Source organism: Cariama cristata, unplaced genomic scaffold (assembly GCF_000690535.1).
Source record: "Cariama cristata isolate BGI_N322 unplaced genomic scaffold, ASM69053v1 scaffold3237, whole genome shotgun sequence".
Taxonomy (NCBI): domain Eukaryota; kingdom Metazoa; phylum Chordata; class Aves; order Cariamiformes; family Cariamidae; genus Cariama; species Cariama cristata.
Window position 1 is genome coordinate 1 of NW_009625884.1, and position 23,285 is coordinate 23,285.

General features: G+C 37.0%; 1 protein-coding gene across 1 annotated transcript in view; it reads right to left on the minus strand.

Annotated features, from left to right (window-relative positions):
• Positions 1-451: 451 nt before the first annotated feature.
• LOC104156827 (protein polybromo-1-like) overlaps positions 452-23,285 on the minus strand; it is a gene marked incomplete at its 3' end in the record, with an annotated part of 33,248 nt that continues 10,414 nt past the window's right edge. Inside the window, exons 10-17 of the mRNA XM_009703765.1 lie at positions 22,117-22,215; positions 20,578-20,669; positions 15,772-15,988; positions 6,694-6,835; positions 6,068-6,165; positions 2,740-3,016; positions 1,524-1,634; positions 452-678 (exon numbers count right to left, since the gene is read on the minus strand). Coding sequence (XP_009702067.1) covers positions 452-678; positions 1,524-1,634; positions 2,740-3,016; positions 6,068-6,165; positions 6,694-6,835; positions 15,772-15,988; positions 20,578-20,669; positions 22,117-22,215 — 1,263 coding nt within the window. The remainder of the gene's footprint in view (positions 679-1,523; positions 1,635-2,739; positions 3,017-6,067; positions 6,166-6,693; positions 6,836-15,771; positions 15,989-20,577; positions 20,670-22,116; positions 22,216-23,285) is intronic.

The following is a 23,285-nucleotide window of genomic DNA, read 5'->3' on the forward strand; positions in this document are numbered from 1 at the left end:
TGATCTGTTCCATAACCTTGCCCGGAACCAGCCTGGTCAGGCTGACAGGCCTGTAGTTCCCCGGATTGTCTTTCCAACCCTTCTTGTAGATGGGCGTTACATTTGCTAGTTTCCATTCTGTTGGACCTTCTCCAGTTAACCAGGACTGCTGATTGATGATTACAAGAGGCTTGGCAAGTTCTTTTGCCAGTTCCCTCATTGCCCTGGGGTGAATCTCATCGGGGCCCATAGACTTATGAGACTCTAACTGGCACAGCAACTTGCTAACCATCTCCTCCTGGATTATGGGGGCTACAACTCCTTTAACCAAATTCCCCAGTGCCCTGAAGTCCCTTGTGATTACCCTGGGACTTCTTCCTACAATCTCGTCTCTACCCACCTGGAATACTAATAGCGGGTAGTAGTCAGAGGGCTGCACCAATTCGGGAAGCTTCCTGGCTACATCCCTTACCTAAGCCCCAGGGAGGCATCAGACTTCCCTGTGGGGTCTGGTCTGCATATTGAGCCCTCTGTTCCCCTCAGCAGGGAGTCACCTACAACAATTACCCTTCTTTTTTCCTTTTCGGAGCTGGTTACAATACATCTGGTTGTCTGTTTCTGCTTAAGTACCCTCCTCGATGGTCCTTCCTCTAGATCATTGTTTTCCTGGCTCTCAGTTTCCAGAGCCTCATACCTATTCTGTAGGGGCACATGGGGAGGGATTATTTACGGAGGATTATTACAGGTAAAATGTAAAATAAGACCTCCCGTGGGATTATCAATCAGATTAGCTTTTTGATTAATTCAGGATCTCTGTTACTGTACTGCATGGTCTCTGCCTGTGAATTCTCTACTACCTGTACCTTACCTAAGAGCTGCACATTTCTATTTTCAAGAGGACCGTGTGCAGTTATTTTCTTTAAGTCTTTCTATGCAGTTTTATGCTTCCCAGTTTGCTAAATTCTAAACACATATTAAGGGGACATAAGATTTGAGTAGTACCAAATCTAGTTTGTAAGGGCAACAGTTCTAGGAACAGACATTGTTGGAAATCTTGCTTCTGTGTTTTTCATGGTTTTCAATAAACTTCCAAATAAAACTCACATTTCTTTTATCATTCTGTGGAAATCCCAGACATTTGACCAGAGAAATTAAGAGCTTTACTCATTTTGAGAACCATCTTATTTGTAAGTAATCCCAGTAGCGCACATAAAGTGTGCTAATGAAGTGTTACTAAGCACATAATGCAGCATCTAACATTTGGATAACACCACATGACTAAATGCCAGTCATTCTAACCATTTTTAAGTCTTCTTTCTTCATTCTAAGTTACTTTTCTTAGAAAACGCTATATTCAACAACTAAATTCTATTATATGCACATATAAACACGCCATTGCTGTCATGATTTTGAAAACATAATTCTACTTTGCATGTCAGTTTACGTTTGCAGATCATGCGTTCTGTTCTAAAGGGAAGATCTGTTAATCTGTATTGTTGGGTTTTCATAGTGTTGAAATGAGACATCGCAATATACAAGGTTGCCTTACTTAGCTTTAGTTTAGGGGACGCAACATCATCATCTTCAGCTAGGGGTCCCAGTTCTTTCCTTTTTTCTTTAAGGATCTTTTCCAGCATATGGGCATCATTGTATACCTATTAATCAGTATAGTAATCAAAAAACAAAATAAAACAAGGTATACCATGTTTAGCCTAGTTTAGAACTAGCCCCCAAGAAACATTTAAATGTTAGTTTGAAAAAGCTGAAAGCAAAACCAAGTACTCGATTAAAAAGAAGGGCTTATTTCTCAAATGTACACCTTTAATAGACTTCTACAAGTAAGCACAACTGATGGACATCATTTAATCAGGGAGATAGAAATCTTGAATAAATTATCCAATTAAGCTGCATTTCTATTCCAAAGACTACAAAACTGCAAGGTGCAGTTATATTATCAACTTCCTCACCAAACCATTCTGCTGAGCAATGAAAGATCTCTTGAACCATTGTGATTCCATCAAAGTACACAGGACTAGAACAGTCCTCCTGGGTCTTCAAATCCAACCCCAGTGAATGCAACCTCATCATAAAGTCCTGTACAGCAGTTGATCCAAGTTCCTCATTAGAAATAGCTGGAGGTTTCTTACCACTGCTCTGTTCCACAACATTATGTTTGCTGGCTGAGAAACATCACAATATAAAAACACCCTACAATATATTTGTAAATTAAAAGCATATTCCTTTCAGACCCCTTTTCCTAGGCTAGACAAGTCCGGTCTTCTAGTCTGATCTCCCACACCCTCCACTTCCATGAAAACAAAGCTGGTTTCTTTCCAACTAAGACATCCCTTCTCAGAGGTTGAGAGCTCCAAATCACACGCTGATGACCATTCACTGTGCAAATACCTTCATGAGATTAACTGAGGATGAATAATGAGAATTCAGTAACCAGCTCATTTTTTTTAAAAACATACTAGGAAATATTCAGCAGACATTCTTTGTAGTGGAGGAACAAGTTTAGCTAACAGGAAATAAGTCTAACCTTTGCAAAGGAGTCTGTTACATTTCATGTTTATACAACTACAGATGAAGACAGAATTTAAAACATCAGCAGAAAGAAAAAGTTGTCTTTCCATTTTAGTTCAATAAACAATTATCATAAATAATGTGAGTAATACTCAAAGTTAAAGCATCCTAACATAACTTATATGTCTGTAAAGAAGCAGAGAGGTAAGTGTGACTGCAGAATCAAAACAGTACCTGGGAGCCTTCCTCATTATAATGCCTTGCATTTCGGAACATGAGCTTCATGTCTTCAATCATGGCTTCTTCCCCTACATACTTATCATTGCGGATGTTGTGTTCTATCATTTTCAAGTCCATTGGCTCCAAGATAATTTTATAATAGTCTGGATAGTCCTTTTTGGATGGCTTAACCATAAACAAATCACAGAGCCGTCTGCCTGTGCCCGGTTCTCGAGCTTCCAGAACCGCATTGTATAAGATCTTCATTCGTTGCTTTCGTATATTCTTTTTACTGTTAGGTTAAGGAGAACAAAAAGAAAAAGAATAAATGTCAGGGGCTCTTTTCCCCACTTCCAACACTAATATCAAAATGATATTATCCTTTACCATGAGGAAACAACCACAACCACCTAAACACATACACACACAAGTTCAACATTAAGACAGTGTACTACAAACATGGGCCCATTTGCAAATAATGACAGCATCATAACCAGCAGTCTGCTAAGTAAACAGGAAACCAACTTTAAGATATGATTTTTCTCTCATTCACCTTAAGTGTTCTACAGAATAAAGCAAATAAGTAGTTTTCACAAGTGCAAAGGTCAAAAGGAGCTCTAAGCACTTTCTAGCTGCAGAGAAAGTCAGGACTAGGTATCTGAATCCAAGACCTTCAAGATCTAGTGCAAACAGGGAAAAACTCTTCAGCCAGCATCTTCATGACTACCTCTGCTGAATACAGAATATCAAAGACTTGAGTTATTTATCTCAGAGTAATTCTGTATCTTCTTCGGTACCAGATACAAGAAAATAAGGACATCAAGAATGTAGTAGAAAGAAGGGTCTGAATTGCTTAGATATCTGTCAACCACAGTCAAATGAAGTTATAAGTCATTAAAGCTCACCAAAATTGCATACCCAGGTAGAAAATGGCCACGTACATGCTATCACTACAAACTTTATAGTCATCCTATGTGTAGCTATTATGGTTGTCTGAAGAAATCTGACAGCACAACCAAGACACAGCTTATCAGGAAAAGTTATGCATGGCTCCCTGGACATATACTAGATGATCTATAAGCAAATTAGATAAGGCAGAGGAAAGCGTATGTTAATAATGTATAATCCCAGCGCAGATACCATGGCACTCTTAGAAATCCACTCTCTACAAAGTGCTTTTAAACCAACTTCCAAGACTTATTCAAGTAGTTATAACCTTGACTATATTATCTGTAAAGATAACAACAACAAAAACTATCTTCATTTGCAGAATGTGGAAAACATCACTGTACAACTTGCTAGAAACCAAACTGCATCACAGATTTTCCGTCATCTGGACCTTTTTCTCCTACGTTTAAAATATACCTAATCCAGCACAGCCTTATGCCCCTCAGATACCTCTTGCTCCTTGGTGAGGTCAGCAAAATAACTAATGAAAACTAATGTCACAACATGTGAGAAAATTCAAAATGTATCTTCTATAGGTTAAAAAGTTTTTTCTGCATAATCTTCACTGCTGGAAACAGTGGTTCACACTAGCAGGTGAGCAATGCCAGAACAGCTTCTGAATTCCTCATTTTAACATGTTTCCAAGTTTTAACATTTAGTTCAATGAAAGTAGACAAAGAAAACCAAAACAGAAATAGCAATAGGCCTGCCAATACTCAAGATTCAGGCCATGCATCTGATACATAAAAGAGGGCATTCAAACAACTTTCTTCTGTGTCACTATTATTTTCCAAACGAGATGAATTTCGCCTGGGCTATTAATTTCCTTTTTCAGCAACACTTTGGAATTCCACTCAATGCTTCACTTCTGCTATCAGCAGCATTCACAATCTTCTTTTACTTCCTATCATTCAGCAATTGAAACTGATAACAAGTATTGAACTGACAACATCAAAAGCATTTTCAGGTTCTCTTCAGGCATGAAGAAAATAAAATCATTTTGATTTCCCTTACCTATGAACATAACTTTTTCCTCTTTTACTGTTCTTAGATGACAAAGCCTGACAGATTTTTTCTTTTAAACATTTCAGTACGCTCTTGCACAAGGTGATCAAAAGTAACATAGGGTTAAAAGGACACTGATGACAATTTGACTTGCTTGATCAGGTTAGTACTTCTCCTTGAATCTGAAGATCACAAAACTAGCAATTTTTGCAATTTGTTCTCTCCTGATCTTCATTTGGTACTGTAGTCTGTCTTACCATTCCACGATGCTGCTTCTTCCTAGCATCCCTAGACTATACCACCTCCTAAATCCATGTTAATATTTTCTCTCTGCAGATTTTTAGGAGTTTACATTGTTGTGCTTACTTGATTGCTCATAAGTGAATCTTTGCTGATGTTCTATTTCATTCTCTTCCTCCCCCCACAACTGCTGTTGTTTTGACAAAACAAAGAACTAAAAATACAGGAAGCTGAAGGTCATAAGCAACACCAAAGAAAGATGCTGAATTACAGTTTTACACTCGCAGTTGCTACTATCGCAGTAAGTTGGAATTTATTTCAAATGATACCATGAAGCAGACTAGAGAAACTATCCCTTGTTGGAGCGAAATGCATCACTAATATTAATTACACAACAGCTATCACTGTTAGAGAATATTTTCCCTAAACCATTATTATTGCTCACTAAAAGGGTATATTTTAAATCATTGTGAAATGTGTTTATGTTACAGTATCCAGAGTAATCAACCTATTATAATCAGCTTATCTATTTGTCAGATATTCTCTTCGGCCCAGTTGCTGACAGGTAAGTAACCGAAGAGTGCAAATTCAGAAGGAAGAGAGCTGGAGTCCTCTAACATTAATAATGAAAACTCCTCAAGCAGAGTTCAGGTCATAGAAAATGAAAATGTTTATGTCAGGAGACTTCACTGGATAAAAATACTTGTAGAGTTATACTACAAACTTCCAAAAAAATTATTCAACTATAGTGTTAACTTTAATCATATTCTGAAATTGCTACCCAAACTACACAAATAGTCATATATTGGAGAAATAGCAGAAAAGAAGCAGTAATTGCTAACCACCTGTGCAGAGAATCCACACACCAGGCTAAAAAAAAGCAAAACACAAATAAAAATCCTGAAATCCACATGCAACTACAGTGTCCATGCCACTTACTGAAGTTATGTTGACAACTGCCAACTAACAGGCCCAAAAAGGAAAATAAAGTCAGCAAACAGTTTTGAATTAATTAGAACCAACACTTAATGAGGTTAAATTTCAGAATTACAACACTTATACAAATGCTAAAAACCATGGCTTAATATTTTCTTTAACAAATTAAAGATGTAGCAATCTCATGGTCTGCAGGAACTACAGAAGTGCATACCTTTTCCTTTTTGAGCTTCCAGTATCAGATGTAGCAGAAGAAATCATACTGTCCCCATCCTCAATGTCATCTCTCCTAGCAAGTTCCTTCTTCTTTGCCTGAAAAAAAAAAAACAAGTCCCTGAAGCCAAACTCACTGCTGGACGTTTCCAGAACAGTATTAAACATCAGAACAGACCACATGCACAAAGAAAGATTCAACTATGGGTTTTGAGACTAAACTACCATCAAAAATTTTCAGGAACCGATTTGAAAATAATGCCATTTCAGACTGCAGCACTTAGCTGGAACACTTAATGAAATTTGAAGTGTTTTAGCATCCTCCAATTACCTGAAAACACCAAAAAAAAAAAACACCCCAAAACCGCACATCATAAATTTTCCCACAACTTATTTAAGTTAAGAGTTACAGTAAGGAATAAAAGTGACCAAAAGAAATCACAGAAGGCAGCAGATGTCCTGAAGAAAAATCACCCTATGATGTTCTTCATTCTCATACTTTCCCCTAAGCAACAAAACAGTACTGCAAATATAGGTCTAGTTAAAAAATTATTTTGGAAAAATACTCATTAGGGAAATAAATTCACATGTGAAGTTACATCCTTTTGATTGTCCTAGTCCATATACCTGCATAACCTGCTGCATTTTCAGTACCCTCTTATAGATGGCAGAATTGGGAACATTGTAGCGCTTGGCATTTTCAAACATTAAGTTCAGATCAGCCTCCAACTGATCTAAAGTTTCATATTCATGGTTCTTCAGTTTGGTTCTGCAAAAGAGAAATACCAATCAGATTATTTCGCAAGTTACACACCCGCTTGTTGATTGGTGCTACCCGCAAAGTGAGTGTACCTCACGTGAAAATAGTTAAGAAAGGACTAATGACAAAAAAAGGTCATTTTTCACATGCTACACAGATGAATCAGTGCACTAAGTCTGCCAGTAACTTAATGTATTTTCTCATATTTCCTTGCAGAAGTGGTGAAAGTTCTAGCCAACTTTTTTAAACGTTCCAACGTCTCGTTAAACACAACAGAAAATAGTAATCTGCAACAACACAAAAAACAAACCCTATCACAACTGCAAAATGCAGTCATCCTCCTTCGTATCTCCTTCCTTACCCACCTGCCTGCCACATCCACCAGTTCTGCACCATCTTTAAACCTAGTCTGGTTTATATAGCCCCTAGCTGAATGCGAACCTGCCCGATGGAGCGTTAAGCACTACCACAATATAAATTTCATATAATATCTTTTAGTCCCAAACCTTACCTGCCAATGTGACCTTACAGCTGAACCAGCAAACAAAGAGTAACAATGCTCAGCTTGTGTTAAACAGGACTCTTCACTGGTCAGTCAAGGATGCAGAAGTCATGGTTGGAAAATATGTGGCACAGAGCTGAAACTGCTATAAAAACTACCAAGTAGTACACATTTGTCTATAAAGCTGTCATGATAGAAATGCGTTTTGCAGGAAACATCCAACTAACCGCATGTTGCCAGGATGGCAGCTGTATGCCCCTTACTGAAATGTAGCATATTTCTTTTTAATTGCTTTCAGATCTGAAGAACTAGTGTGTGCTCAATGACTAAGAGAAAAGCAAAAAACAGTTTTGGACAAATATCCTAAATGTCAGATGTGGAGAAAATTACTTGTTGCCGTTCTCATTGAAAGTGAACCATTTTAGGTTCATGTATCTTTTTTAAGACTTTAAGACATCAGTATCTTGCGAATCTTTATGCATTATTTTTTAGATTATTTTCAGTGTTTCCATCTGAAGCAACAGATAATTAAACAGTTTCGCTGTCAGCTTCACTCACTCTGCAATTCCAAAAAAAGGAGAGTTACTAATCTGATTTTCATTAATTAGTAAAAAATACAAATAATAATAATAAAAACCACAAACACAGACCACCACCACCCTGCCTCAAGCAAAACAGTTTGGGTATCAATTAAACTGCCACAAAGAAAAGGCAAAGTCAGCTCCCATTTCTATCTTGTAAAACTCCAGCAACAGTTACTTGCGTATACTAAGGAGTATGTGATTGGTATTAAAAAAGTCAAAAGCAAAATAAAAAGCCAATAAAATTCAGGATTATTTTGCCCTAACCCACTAGCATATGATGGATAGGCTCATAAATACTGAGGATGTAAACACCGAGTCTGCTTCATGCTCTTGCCACCATCTGGTAACAAACACTACCACACCACCTTACAACTTCTCCAGCTAATCTGAACACTCTCTGGTACTGAAAGCAAAGTCTATAGAGTAAAATGTATGTAATTAATTCTTGTAGTCCAACAAAATATTGACAAGTAATTACAGGAATTCAGCACACAAACACTTGTTGGGGTTACCAAAGCTAACACATCATTAAGAGAACACTCAAGAAAATGTGGAGTAGAAAGGCTTAAAAAACTTGCATCAAAAAAACTCAACTAATAAGCTTGTATTTATCAAAACCATAAAAAGTTAGTTTTATTTTTTTCAAAACAGAATTATTTAAGAACATTCTAATTTGTCAAGGTACACTGAGTAATTAAATATGTAAACAAGCAGTAATTTCCTTGTTTACTGATGTTATTACAGATGTTTATAAAATAAATTCAAACTTTCAAAGCATTAATGGAAAACAAAAATAACATCTGAAGGCAATTCTGCATCTTAGAAACAAGTACCCAAGTCAGCTAAACTACTTTAGAGATTAAGAACATTTAAAAAAAAAAAAAAAAAAAAAATCAAAAAGCAAGTCCTGTGTAGAAACCAATTAAGGAGCAGCACTGGAGCAAAATGCTGACCAGACTTCTTTCTCTCCTTCTTTCTCTCCTTGGATGTAGACAGCATCAGCATACTTTGTTTCCACGTGAACACTCATACTGAAAAATTTGCAGAATTAGGCTCTAACTAAGGATCTAATAAAGTGAAGACTACCACAACTGCCTCAGATTTGAGTATTAAATACCTAAGCCAAATATCTAAAATGTCCCAATGCTTTTTACTGATAAAGACAACTAACTGCTGGAGGACAAGGAATCATGCTCCAGAAATCATAACAACCAAGCTGGGATAAAGTCCTCTCAGATCTACTCTGCAGTTCATCCTCTTGCGAGTAAGCAAGTCTGCCTGCAACATTCCTCCTTTTCAACTCCTGGCTCAAAATTTGCTTAAACATTAGTAGCATGTAGTTTATAAACACTCTTGTGTGACTCTGGTATGTTTGCTTTCTTCCAGAGAACTAAAACAAGTTTTGAGAGACTGGATAGCAGGAAGAATAGAAACTGTAGAAGCTTCTAGTCTTCCGATTAATTTACTAAATTAGAATGACAGAATTGCAAGTTCATATTTCAATTGCTGTTGCATGAGGTCTGGATTCAGCTTTCTGAAAGAGTAACCTAAAGGACTACATCTTAATTGAAGTACCACTTCTCCAGTTCAAATTGTTTCTCCCTGCTACCACTTGGTACTACTCCTCTTTATTTGGAGTTGTTCTGTACCCAACTTAAGGCTGCCCTGAAAGAATCACTGAAGGTCTAGGATTAGACTGACTAAAAAAAAAAATCAACCACCATCCTCCTGAGATATTAAAGCCAATAGACAACTCTATATCCTTAACACCTGTAAGTTCAGAATCTATGAAGTAACACTGTCAGTGTGATACTATAAATTAGATTTACTGATTAGTAACATATCCTGATTAATCAAATTCTGTATGTGTAGGTGTCAGTTTTATCAAACTGAGGAAAGCAGGAATTTGCCATATCCTTTGAAGCAGAATAAATTCAAAGCAAGCTGCAGGCAGAACAAGCAAGGCAATAGTGTTTCCTAGGGAATACAACCTGCCTGCAACAATGTTCTTTTTACAAAACCAGAATTCTAAATTGATCCTGTGAGATTTCATGATTTGGTAAAAGAAACTGCTGACTCTTCATCTCAGCAGATCCCAACCCGTTTGACACTAACAAATCTGGGATTTGCTTTACCTCTCCTCCCAGAGACAGACAGGCAGCTCATGCAGACCCCAGAACACCACTATCACATGCTTCATCTAAAAATATATCACTTATTCCACATAGCCTTGGTATTCCACACTAGCTTCATCTGTGTATTTAGGCAGTGACCTATGCACATTACAATGCAGCAGTCTAACCCTGAAGCACCAAAAGGCAGAAAAAACATATGACGTTGCCATTAGTCTTAAATATACCATTCTATGTGCACTGATTCTCTGCGCTCTTGTGACTCTGCAGAAACAAAATCTTTAAGCTGATGGAAAAGGTGAGGACCCTGACAGTAGCTCACAAGCAAAGAAGAGCAGCTTAATTATATCGTACTCCTTTAAATCTTAACCTAGAGCCAGAAGACAAGAGGAAGAAGAATCACAGAATCATAGATTGGTTTGGCTGGAAGGGATTAAAGATCATCTAGTTCCAATCGCTCTGCCATGGGCAGGGACACCTTCCACTAGACCAGGCTGCTCTGCTCAAAGCCCCATCCAACCTGGCCTTGAATACTTCCAGGGATGGGGCATCCACAACTTCTCTGGGCAACCTGTTCCAGCACCTCATCACCTTCACAGTGAAGAATTTCTTCCTTACATCTAATCTAAATCTATCCTCTTTCAGTTTAAAGCCACTGCCCCTTGTCCTATCACTACATGCACTTGTAAAAAAGGAAACATTGTCTTAAAAAGCAAGGATGAGCTATCATTCAAATTATCTTACCAGGAAATAAAATCTTGCTTCTATCAGCACTTGTTTATCCACAACCAAATAATCAAGGTGCAGGCCATCTGATTTTTAAGCAAACAACCTACATTCACAGTTGTATTCATGAAAGGCCTGAACGAAAGTAAAAATCAAGACTTAGCCCATATGTTTGGAAAGACAGACAACTTCCAACCTCACATATGAAGAATGAAAAATGCATAGGCACAAAAGTAATCCCGTTCTAGTCTGCAAATAACCTTGTACCTTACCATCCTCTTCAATGCACTTGGTGTCAGCAAACAATAGGATGGTTAATTAAGAAGGTTATTCACAGAAGTACTTTGAACAGAGTTAATTAAACTCAGCATAACTCAAGTATCATGCCTTTTCTGGATTTAGAGCATGAAATGCTGCTTCACAATAAATTTTTAAAAAGCCATCTCACCAATCTTGGAAGTAAAGACTTTTATAAATATCAGTTTATTTTGCAAAAAGAGGCTAAGACTAACCGAATCCAAGGCTCTACAGAAAGTCACTGCCTGTGTAATACAAACTAAATTTATACACTAGAAACCAAGAGAAATTTGTGTGAAATGATTGTCAGTGATACAATTGTACCCAAAAGCATGAGTAAAACTTGGAGGAATATCCTTTTAAACATGATAACCTTTTCAAAATGAGGAAAAAAATAGTTTAAAAGGTAGGTTACAGATTCGTAAGGCCCCTAAGCCCAAAATAACACTGACATGACATTTAATTTGGTCAAAATCAGCATAGCAATTAAAAAATCATACAGTAAGCTGGCACTCAACTCCCTCAAAGGTCTACTGGAAACTCATCAACCCCTCCAGGTCGAGTATCTGAAAGAACTGAAGACAAAAGTGATACTCTTTCCATATAATCAAAAATCCATCTTATTAGACACACACTACGCCAAAAAAATTCCTAGAAAAAAATTCAAACACATGGCTAAAAACAGTTATCATGTAACTTAGTTTTTTTTTATTCAGAAATTGTGAAGTGCTAGTCCTGCCTCTTTAGGGAAAAAAAAAAAACAGTAACAAAGAATGCATGCGATCAAAATAGGCATTTGACAAATGTCCTACTGAGGAATGACAGTCATCTTTTTATACAGTACATCAGAATGTTGTTTACTTGAAGTTGTGATTTATAAAGGCCTTAATGTACACTATGCACTGAAAGTACTTGCTAAGGTAGGAAAATTGGTTATACAGACAGAAGATTTTTTAAATGTACAATATTCAAGAAATATTAAGTTACATTAAGTGAAAAAAAGAAATGAAAGAACTGATAAATTTTAGATTAAGTGAAAATTTACAAGGTATTCTAAATATTACAGAGACATAATTTTCTCTGTAAAGAATATTTTCCCAATTGGCTCATTCATAAATTAAACAAACTGAAACATAGTGACATATTATTTTTCCAAAGTTAATGTAATAATAAAATCTTACTGTAAATTTTATTTTTTTTTTAAAATTAAGAACTTAATTTGTAATGGGCTTAAGCTCTGTTATTTAAAAAAAGAAAGGAAAAAAAAAGTTCTCTATAAACTATTCAGGCTTTAACCCAGACAGCAGTCTCCATTACTTCAAGATAAATTCCACTCCTTTATTTGCCATATTACCTGAAGTGGTTAAATTATACGGCAAAATATGCTTGATCACATGATCATATTTACTGTAAGTTCAACTCAAATAATAATTAATCCAAAGGCAACAAGAGCCACCACAAATCTCACAGCTTCAGGAGAACCTCAACACATCTCAGTGCAGTGAAATGTAACACTTAAGATTCCTCTGTCACAGATCATTGTCCAAAAGGATGCATGTTCATAAGAAAAATGCATTTTAAATCCTCAAATAGTAGACATCACACAAAACCAACCGTGTTTTACACTAGATCCTTGCACTTTTTAAGCCTCAACTGTAACCCCAGCTTTCTGGAGCGCAAGACACCGAGATGTGCCAATGAAGATACCGATTTCAGTGCCTGTGCACCCACATCGCTCTCACACGTGTTTTATGCAGGCACTGTTGCCAGGGAATTCCCTGGAGCGCTTCCCTCCTCTGCTGTAGAAAAGTCTGACCCACTTGCCTTAGGGATCATACTTACCAACGCTGTAAAATTTAATAAGGAACACAGTTGTTCTAAGCATGCCAGGATCTAGCACTTACGTACCGGGTAACTGAGCACATTCTCCTGCATAATTTCCCAACTATTCCTCCAGCCATTTATAATTACAGAATGACTTTTCACCAGCAATGTTAAGTTTGCAAAGTAACCTCCACACCATGCACTTTCACCACACCTGAAAGTCACAGCCTTCACTGTGTCAGGCCTTTCTTTTTAAATAGGATAATTCTTGTTCTACCGCTCTGAGTTTTGTCCTGTTTGAGGCAAGGGAGTCTCAAAAGTGTGTGTATGAACACCTGGGGGAAGGAATGACGAGGGAGCCAGACTCACATCAGTTGTGCCTACTGACAGGGCAACAGGTAAGGGAAACAAATTGAAACACATTAAATTTCACCTGAACATTAAAAAAAAACCAAAACAACCCATGCTTTTTTTTTTTTTTACTGTGAGGGTGGTCAAAGACTGGCACTGGTTGTCCAGGGAGGTTGTGGAGTCTCCGTCTGTGAAGACACTCAAAACCTGACTGGATATAGTCCTAGTCAATTGGCTCTGGGTCACGCTGCTATAGCCAGGGGCTGGACTGGATGGTCTCCCTTCTGACCTCACCTATCCTGTGATTCTGTAAAAAGCAAGTCATGAGGAAACTAGCAGAAAACTAAAGCCATCAGCAGGATTACCTCCCACATCCAGGAACAGCTTGGGATCAGCCCTCAGCTTAAATGACTGAGGTTGATAATGCTCATAAAGTGACTGAGAGGCAGGGATAGGTATAACGTACATCTCATTAAAACAAAACATACCCATACTCTCCCTCTAGAAATCATATATTACTTTGTAAGGTTTTTCCTGCATTTAACACACCCAAACTCCTGAAATATGACTAACTGTAAAATTTGCAACAGTCACACATTTCACAGTTCATTCTGGCAGGATAGCCTAGGTAGCCAGATGCCAAAGTGAAACAGTTACGAGACAGTAATGCCAAGCTTTAGTCCAACATCTTCAACTTTGCACTAGGACAATTAACTTTTCTGTCCCCATCTGCGAACAGAAGGCATGTACATCTCAAAAAAAACCCAAAAACACATAACACAAAAAAACCCATCACCAACAGAGAAAAAACCCCCACAAAAAAAATCCACCCCTAATGAGTGCCAGTTTTGAATACCTAAAGACGTATTTGCAGTATCAGTAAAACCATGCTAGCTTCAGTTTTCCTTAAAGCACATCAATTAAGTACACATATGCATGACTTCAAAGCTTTTCAGGTATAGTAAGAAGTTAAGATTATGTGGTAATTTAAAGAACCGGTGAGTTTCAGAATTTGCTAAAAGAATTTAGACTATTATAAATAGTGCACTTTAACTTGTGAGCTACAAACACTATTTCTAAAAAGACTGACTGTCCCTTTTTATTTTCTAAGTTCCGAGGCAACAGGGTAAGTCATTTTTTTCTACAGTCCTTCATATATTTGCATGCAATTTCTGTACTACTCACATAGCCAGATGTGACCTGCCTACACTGTAAGGAAAGCAGAAACACAACTGTCTCCCTATGGCAAATTATTAGTCCTATAACTGGTATCAAGTATATTTTTAATGGAAGGCCTCTCCCAATTAAATCTGTTTATACATAATTTGAGCATATACTCTTTGATACGTTCAGACAAAAAGCTTTCTAACAACTGTCAATGACTTTTCTCAATTTCACCCTTTTTTTTTTCCCCATCAAGTACATTTTGTGTTTCGTTCAAGACAAGACATTTTCTTTGCCAAGCCAACGGCTGTACTAAGACATAAGAAAAAAATGCTTTAAAGTCACTGATGGATAGATAACCAGTGTGGCAGCTCCATACTCATTCCCCAGGACATGCAAAATGCCCTCTAACAGGTTAAAATAAAAATAAAAATAATTTTAAAAAAGCAGCTTTGTTACTTTCTGATTTAACAAAGACACTGCTTATTCAACAATTATACCAAGTCTAGCAGATCATATTATGGTATAACTACAATTTACAGACCTATGTATTAGAGTGGTTTACAAACACATGAACAGTGTTAGGGTCCAGTCCCTCACTCACTAAAGCTGGAGGACCAGGACTCCTGCAGTGTAGCTCAGGCAGGGACTGGAGCCCCAGTGGCCACTGGGCAGGAGGCCAGGGCCACTCAAGGCTGGTCAGTGCCATTAAGGTCTACTAATGCACTCACAACCCTGACATATATCCATCATATTAGCTTATCTTGGATCACTAAAGAAAGATATTGTTCACTTCTTTTCACTCTGGTTTTAAATGTGACAACTGTGCTCCAACTGTGCTCTGGCAGCTGATGGCTCACAGATTTACAAATGGTGTACTGCTTTGCTTACTTCAGTCCATACTAGCTACATCTTGAATGAAAATAATTATTCTCCACAGTTATACTGGGACCTAGACAAAAGGAACACAATTGCAACTATCTTTCTACAATTCACATTGCTAAAGACTATTAATTTAAAAAACATGGCAGTAAGAGGTAACCAAGCCATCAGGGTCAAGGAAAGAGAATAACAGGGACAGTTCATTTCTGTTGCCCACCTAGCCTTCAGAATTATTGATATGGCAACCTTTCGGGCACATTACAAATGAAACTCCATGGAAAATAAACTCAATGGCAGCCATCTATAAAAGATGATCAAAAGACTGATGCAGACTGAGCTGAAACATGAAGCAACCAAACGTAGAGGAAAGATGGTATACACTGCATTAGGTATCAACAATTTGACCACAAGAGAGGATTCTGGAAATAAAAGAAAACCTTAAATAGTTTCCCACCAGATGTAGTTTGCATTCTGTTTTCTTACCTGATCTGCTGCAATGAAATAGGTGCTTTAATTTGCTGATAATAATCAGGATATTTTTTCTTGGAGGGTAAGTGGAAAAAGGGTTCAGATATGAGCTGGCCCTGATTATTTCGGCAACTTCTAACTGTGTCATAAAGCTGATAAAGAGGATTAGAAGTATCCATGAAGGAAGTAATGCTCTCGGCTTCGGATTCTCCCTCTTCATAACGAGCAGCAGCTGCACAAAGAGAAAGGAAAAATGGGAAACTCAGCAGGACAACTCAGAGTGGGTTTTTTAGTTGACTTTTCAAATGGATAAAGATCTAAACCAGAATAAAAGGTAGTCCCTCAATTGAGGGTGTTCAGCCACTCTCTGGCAGTCAGATTCATACCTCAGAAAAGGACATCATAAATACATCTTATGAGGCTCAAGCCAACAAAAAAAGCACTTTATCTAGATATTGCAATCTCTCTTATCAGATGAGATTTCAGTTCTGGCACCGGTAATACACCCTCGCCACCTACAAGTGCTGAAAAGTCTTCATATATGAGACTATATAACAGGACTGACTATTCAACCACACACTACCCATAACACAGCTATGTCCTTATTTAACCATTAAACCATTAATTAATACTAGTATTTGTGCCAAATACATTTGTATACTGAACTACTGCCATTCTGCTATCTGACAAGAGCTCCCTACAAGAATAAAAATTGACAAACCATGTCTGGAATTTTCAAAGGTGCGTAGCCAGTTAAGCAAAATGGCCAAATTAAAAATTAATTTTTGCATATACATCAAAAAGGTGACTTCAAAACTTCTATAATCCTTTAGACGATATTAATCACAGCTCAAATAAAAAATTGTGAAGTTTAGCAGAAAAAACTGACTCTGAAGCCTGAAGGTGCACCTCTAATATATGCAGCAAAATGAAGGAGAAAACATATCTTAGAATTACTATATAATTAGCATAAACGTGTCAGAATAAAGTATTTACAAATTTTATTGCAAACTTTTCTAGTTCTCTGTATGAAGCATACATTATGCTTCAGGATTAAGACAAATTAAAGAAATGCTATGAAGAACTAACACTTACTGCAGATAAAATTAGGAAAAACATTACAGGAGCAACAGAAACACAACATGAATGACAAAACACTGGTAGGGGAAATATAGGATGGGAAGCAATAAATGGTCAATCCTTCCATGCTTCTCAGTAACACAAACGGGGTAATTTGTACCTTGCAAACAGGCATAACGTAAAATCTTTGTGGTTTTGCACATACTAGAGTTAAATTATTCACCCTTTTTTACCTCTTATGAGTTAAAGTTTGAAGGAAAGCTTGGCAGACGACACACTGGGTAATTCAGTTACACAAAAGACAGTTCTCTAACACTCATGCCAAGTTTCCAGCTGGCATTTTCATTATTGCTCAGTGGAGGCTGGCAATGTTTCAAGCTTTCTATCCAAGTTCAGTAAAAACATACTGAAATGATGACAAAGCCAAGGGACACTCTGACTGCATAACAACATAGTACTATCCTTTTTCCTCTGCAGTCTGACATTGCAGATCTATGCAAGTGTACGACCTATGGGACCTACCAGACAAGCTAGATGCAAGCTAAAACACAAGCAGACGTCAGTAGATGTGCAAACACATAACAAAGATGTTCATTACTGATTCAGGGAAGACACTCAAAATTATTCTAATTATGTATCTGTATGCCAATCAGTATCACTTAATGGCCTAGCATCTACTACACAGTAGCCAGCAAAGCATCAGCTGGACAGAATAACTCAAGTAAAACAAAAGATTGGAGGCAGCACTATGTTTCCCTTACCTAACATACCAATCTGAACATGAAGATAAACGTTAACAGCTAAGAGAATGCTATCAGGTAAAGTAAGTTTCCAAACAGACTATGCAGCAAAATACTGCCTTTGGTTTTGTTGACTCACACAGTTCAGTTCTTAGTGCTTCATCAAAAAGTAAGAAACAGAATAGAAAAAGCAGAACTTGTTTTTATGAAAGAGAAAAAAAAAGAAACTAGTCAAATATATTGCTGTTCTCTGACATGTGGCAGCCAGTAACAAAGCAGTTCAATACCCTAAATAAGAAATGTACTTCCTTTGTATTAAAAGTAGAACACAAGGCACTCCCTAAAATAAAAATCTAAGTAAATTAAACAGGCACTAAAAAAAAAAAGTGTTTACATAATATTGTAATACAGCTATAAACATTTTCATTATGATGTGGATGTTCTTTAAAAGCGATGTGTCAAACATTATATATTCTTACATATTCAGAAAATGACAGTGTTCTAACAGGAAACCAGTTATCTTAAGAACCCAAGAATGTATTACTCAGATCAGAAGACAGAAAAATCTGTATTTTGCTATGGAACAAACAATCTAATGTAAAACTATAGATTCTTTAACACTCAAGAGCACCAGCTCCCATATCCCCACCAAGCACACGCTGGCAGTGGAGAGTAACAGTCAGTTATTTCCCTTTCATGCAGCTGTTACCACAACTACAGTTAGCAGATACAGGAAAAAAAAATGCAGTAAACTATAACCACAAAATAATATGCTATGCAACAGTCTCAGACAAAATGTATTTCCTGCTGTTCATTTCATACCACAGTGACTGTTTCCTAATGAAGGAACAGCTTCATAATGAAGTGATGTTAAATTGACTTCACTGCAAAAGGAGGAAGCCATCTAATTTACACCTGGAATTGAGCTTTATTATCAGATATAAATGTATATCTCATACACATGTACTCTTACTCAGTGATGAGGCAGAAAAAGAGTAGAGAGAGAGTATTTGGATATATATGAAAGAAAATTAGTCTTTACTCAGTAAGTGATTTGCTTTAAACACTGTGTCCTTTGTGGTCCCAAAGCACCTAGACAACAACAAATGTTCAAATCTAACTGAAGACAGATGCTAGCAAAATCAAAAGCAGCATCCAGTCTTAAAACATTTCTAAATGAAATAATAATAAATAAAATAGCTTTGTTTACAAAATGAAATACTTATAAATAAGTGATACATAATGACCATCTACACCTGCCCTTACAGATTTCTAATGAGGAGCAAGGGAGCTGCAGAAGCTGCTCATGTCCTAGTACATTTGAGATGGAAATCTTCTACAAGCTCCATCACACCATGACACCCTCTGAAACTGTGAGGATAAACTCCAAGTTGGAAACAGATACTGTTCATTGCTTAGGCAAGTGCTACAATCAAAGAAGCTCATAAAGATTTAGTTCTCTGTATCGAGGAGAAAGTTCTCTTAATGTTCAGTCATGCAGCTTAGTTCTTTTTTATTTTAACAAGTGTTAGAGGAAGGAAAAAAGATGAGATACCAGAGCAACTAATAAAAAGACCACTAGGTTTAAATAAAAATCCTTTTCAGCCAGAGACTGAAAGCATGGCCATGTCCAAGTCATGTGATGGAAGGACAGAAAATCTTGAGGGTGACAGAGATCTGTCAAAAAAAATTGACATTGTCTCTTAGGTGAATACAACAAAGATAGGAGAGCTTCAACAGCAGCAAGGCAAAAATTGCAGATGCGTACGAAAGGCCCCATGAAAATGACAATAATGTCTATAGTAAAGGTGGCACCTGGAAGTGATTATATCATTTCAAGAATTTAAATCACATAAAGACATAAAAAGTTATGTGTTTTTACAGAACTACGATTTGCAAAAATAGCAGCTAACAATCACACTGAACCAAGCTAATAAATACTCCTCACACCTCCCAGAAAGCAGCTGCTCTGAAGCACTAACTGAACTCTGGGCTAAGCAGGAATAAAAATGCTTTTGCTTGCAGCAAGATCTAAAAAATTCTACAGCATATCCATCCACTGGAAAACAGTGGTGAGTACAATTCTATTACTAGGTGTGAAATAAATACCCCCAAAATACATATTGAAGAGATGTATCATTTCACATCAAAGCAGAAATAATGTAAATAAAAAATAAAACAATGGTATACGTACAAAAATCTTTTGGAAACCTGCTCCGAGATGAATGCAAGGAAGTTACTGAGAATGTAACTATCAGAACAGGCTAACTTATAAGACAACCTATAACAATTTATGACCAATAGTGAAATATCTGATCTAATGCATATATTATAGCACATATGCTTATAGTATAATGCTAAAGCATGCTTATTATGAAACTAAGGATGCTATATGAAGGCATGCCTTTTTATGTGCTTTTAACATAAACTTTCAGGCAATATTTCATGACTGCTAGGCTAGACCAGGTATTTCTAAATTGAAGCTCTAACATTTATCTATCCTTATATCTCATATAGATTATCCTCACCTTAAAAAAAACCCAAAAACCTGACAGGTACTTAAAAGACCCAATGGCACAAGAGAGTAAGAGAGAACAAGCCACTGTTGGTGAGATTTCTCTTAAACAACTGCAGCACTGTAATTCTCTTTTACTGCAAGGAGCATCCAATGTCTTCTCCAGTGTCTCCTCTTCTGTTTCATATTAGGAGGAATAAAAACAAGCAACAGCTTCCTAAAGCTTGGATAAGTACACTTGGAAATACATGCACTAAATTCAAAACAAGCAAGCAAGTTTGGCTTACCCTATCTTAGCAGCTGTACATTTATAAATTTGTACTTAGAGGAAACAGGGACTGGATTTAACAGAATTACATACTGAGTTTGGAAACACAGCAAAATATTTTTTAAATAATGGTATTGAACACATCAGGAGCTCTACAGTTTTGCTTATTCCAAACATTTTAATTAAAGAAAATAAATGAGCTGCTTTTCAGTTCCTACCAGCCAAAGCTGCATCCTCATCACTTTCTGATCCATATTGCAACGCCATGGTTATTGCTGATAAACGATCCCCTTGGGCTGACCTTTTGTTACTACAAAAGAGAAAAGTTAAAAAAAAAGGTGCAAAATTTAAAAAAGAAAGAAAAGGTTTATCATGTTAATCATTAAGAGTCACTCAGAGTATGTAAGTAAAGAAGGGAAGCTCATGAGGGTTGCCTGCATTATCAGGAATACAGACGTGACTATGTAAAAGACTGGAGCCCTTAACAAGAGAAACTGTTAACGACCCATGAGTCTGCCTCTATTTTAAGAGGAGGTGCATCAAATTGAAAAACTGGACACACAATCAGAAAGCTAGAGCTCAAGCTAGCTATCTTCTGCCCTATTTTGCATACTTGAGCATTTGAATTATTGGGGGAGAAAGGGGATGATAACAAGTCCCTCTCAATTAATAGCTTTGTTATTTAATCCTGTTTTATAGGGATTTGTTTTCTACAAGGATCTGTCTACACGAAGGAATTCAGCACACTATAAGCTGTACATGCTATCTTCTCCCATTGCCCCATCCCCACCTTAGGCATTTTCAGCACACAGAGTGCCTGTATGCGAAGCAGCTTCCTCTGCTTTCTAGGTGGAATAAATCAGTGTCCACACTGCCTATGGGTCTCAAAGACTTCTTCAGCATCCCTCTTTTCCTCCCTTTTGTCCCAAACCTGGGGCACAGCATTTCATACCTACACTGTAGGCTATGCCTGACAATCTCTGCTTTTTCATGAGGTCAGCTCTTTAGGCACCTCGAGCAATGGGCTCAGCCTTGTCTTGTGGGAGCAAAGTGAAGACTGGGAAAAAGCAGATGGGTTGCTTTACCAACTCTGTAAATGCTGAACCCCTTAAAGACCCTTGCAGCTGCTGTGTTAAACCATGGTTTCAGAGTATACATGCGTGGAATTAGCCAGGAGTAGTACTGTTTCAAGACAGTAACCCAGAGACTGTAGAGATGAGACCTCTGCTAGGTACCAAAATTCTCATCAGATGACTGAAAGAACAAACCAGAAAACCTCCAGTAATCCAGTCTATTCAGCAAGTTTGCCATAAATGTATCGCAAATGCAATGCTTTCTTTTTACAGGTTTCACTGGTTTCCACCATCTACCTCTTAATTATTTAGTCCTACGTATTAGTTCTTTTTAGTCTCCAAATAGAATTTTTGTAGGTTTACAACACATTTCCGTGGTTTTTTTCATCTGCTTTATTTTGTAATGAAGCTTAATGTCGTTCTTCAGAACATTTCTAAGGAAATCATTGCATACACAGTATTTTATGACAGGTGTTTTGAAATGTCCAATATGAAAAACATGGAAGAGTAATTACAGCAAAGTAACTTATTAAATCATACTTAATAGATATTTGAATCTCAAAAGTATTTGAGTCAATATTAAAGAGCACTCTCCACTAAAAAACAAAAAAAAACAACTCCCAAATTTTACTATTTCCATATGATGACGACCCAGCTTTTCCTCCAAGTCCACAATTTACTTACCGATAATATTTGTTAGAAGAATTTCTCTCATCACCAACACTGCCTTTACCCTGTGAGGAAGGACCTGTCAGCTTGGAAGCAGTCAAATTTGATGGATTCCTTAAGGCAGAAGAGACAAGCCAAGGAAAGGGGAAAAAAAGAGGCCCACCTTAGACCCAAGAAAAGATGCAGCAAGGATAAAGCTTTTTACAGAATTACTTGATAGATCAGCCAAAAGGTTCAGAGACAGATTTAAAAATGTTTTAAAGTTAAAAGTAAAGTAATACTAAGATACATTTAGTGCCCCAGCATTAATATCGATTTTGTTTATAAAGTCAGAGGAAGGTAACATTTAGATTGAGGATTAATAGCTATACACACAGCTCAGCCTACAATAGCAGTGAAAGCAGCCAACAAATTGTTCCTTAGCATCCAGATAAAGCTAGTCATACAGATCCAATCATGTTTTATCAATACTTAACAAAAATCACTGTCAAGTTGCTTGACAGTGCATATTGTCAAGCAACTTTATTTTGCCACTTTATTTAAGGGAGGACAGCTAAATGCACCAACAAAGAGCAATTTAGTATGACAAAGGATACAATTAACTCTGCAATAGAAAAGCATGATTTTTGACACAGAGGGAACATGTCTGTAAAACTTAGGTTAGTAGTGTTATGGTGAATTTGAGCCTGATCTACCAATGACAAAGAAAAATAGATGTAAATTCCGAAGAACAATATAGTAAATTAACTTTAAATGAACTTATGGGCATATTTTACCAAAATCAGCAATAGGTAAGGGAGACCTCCCTTTGAGACAATTAAGCAGTTAGGAATTTAAATAAAAAATAATGATTCTGTGATGCAAATTCAGCAGAAAGAAACAAAACAAAGAATAGTGGTTTGAAAAAAAAGCAACCAGTGAAATGCAGAACAGTATGCGAAAGGTTTGGTCTTCATTATACTTTTCTCTCACTCCAAATTTTTCTGCATTCAGCCCAATATTATTGTAGCCTGCTTCAGGCATTACAGATTTATTTTTTTTTTGCCAATCTAGACAAACAAAGAAGGAAGCTGTCAGTTATTCTGACATTCAGATTACTTCAGGATTTGCAGGTCTATTGAGAACACAGTACATAAGAGAATATCTAGAATAAGATAGCCGAGAAGTGAAAATGGGTTGGCAGT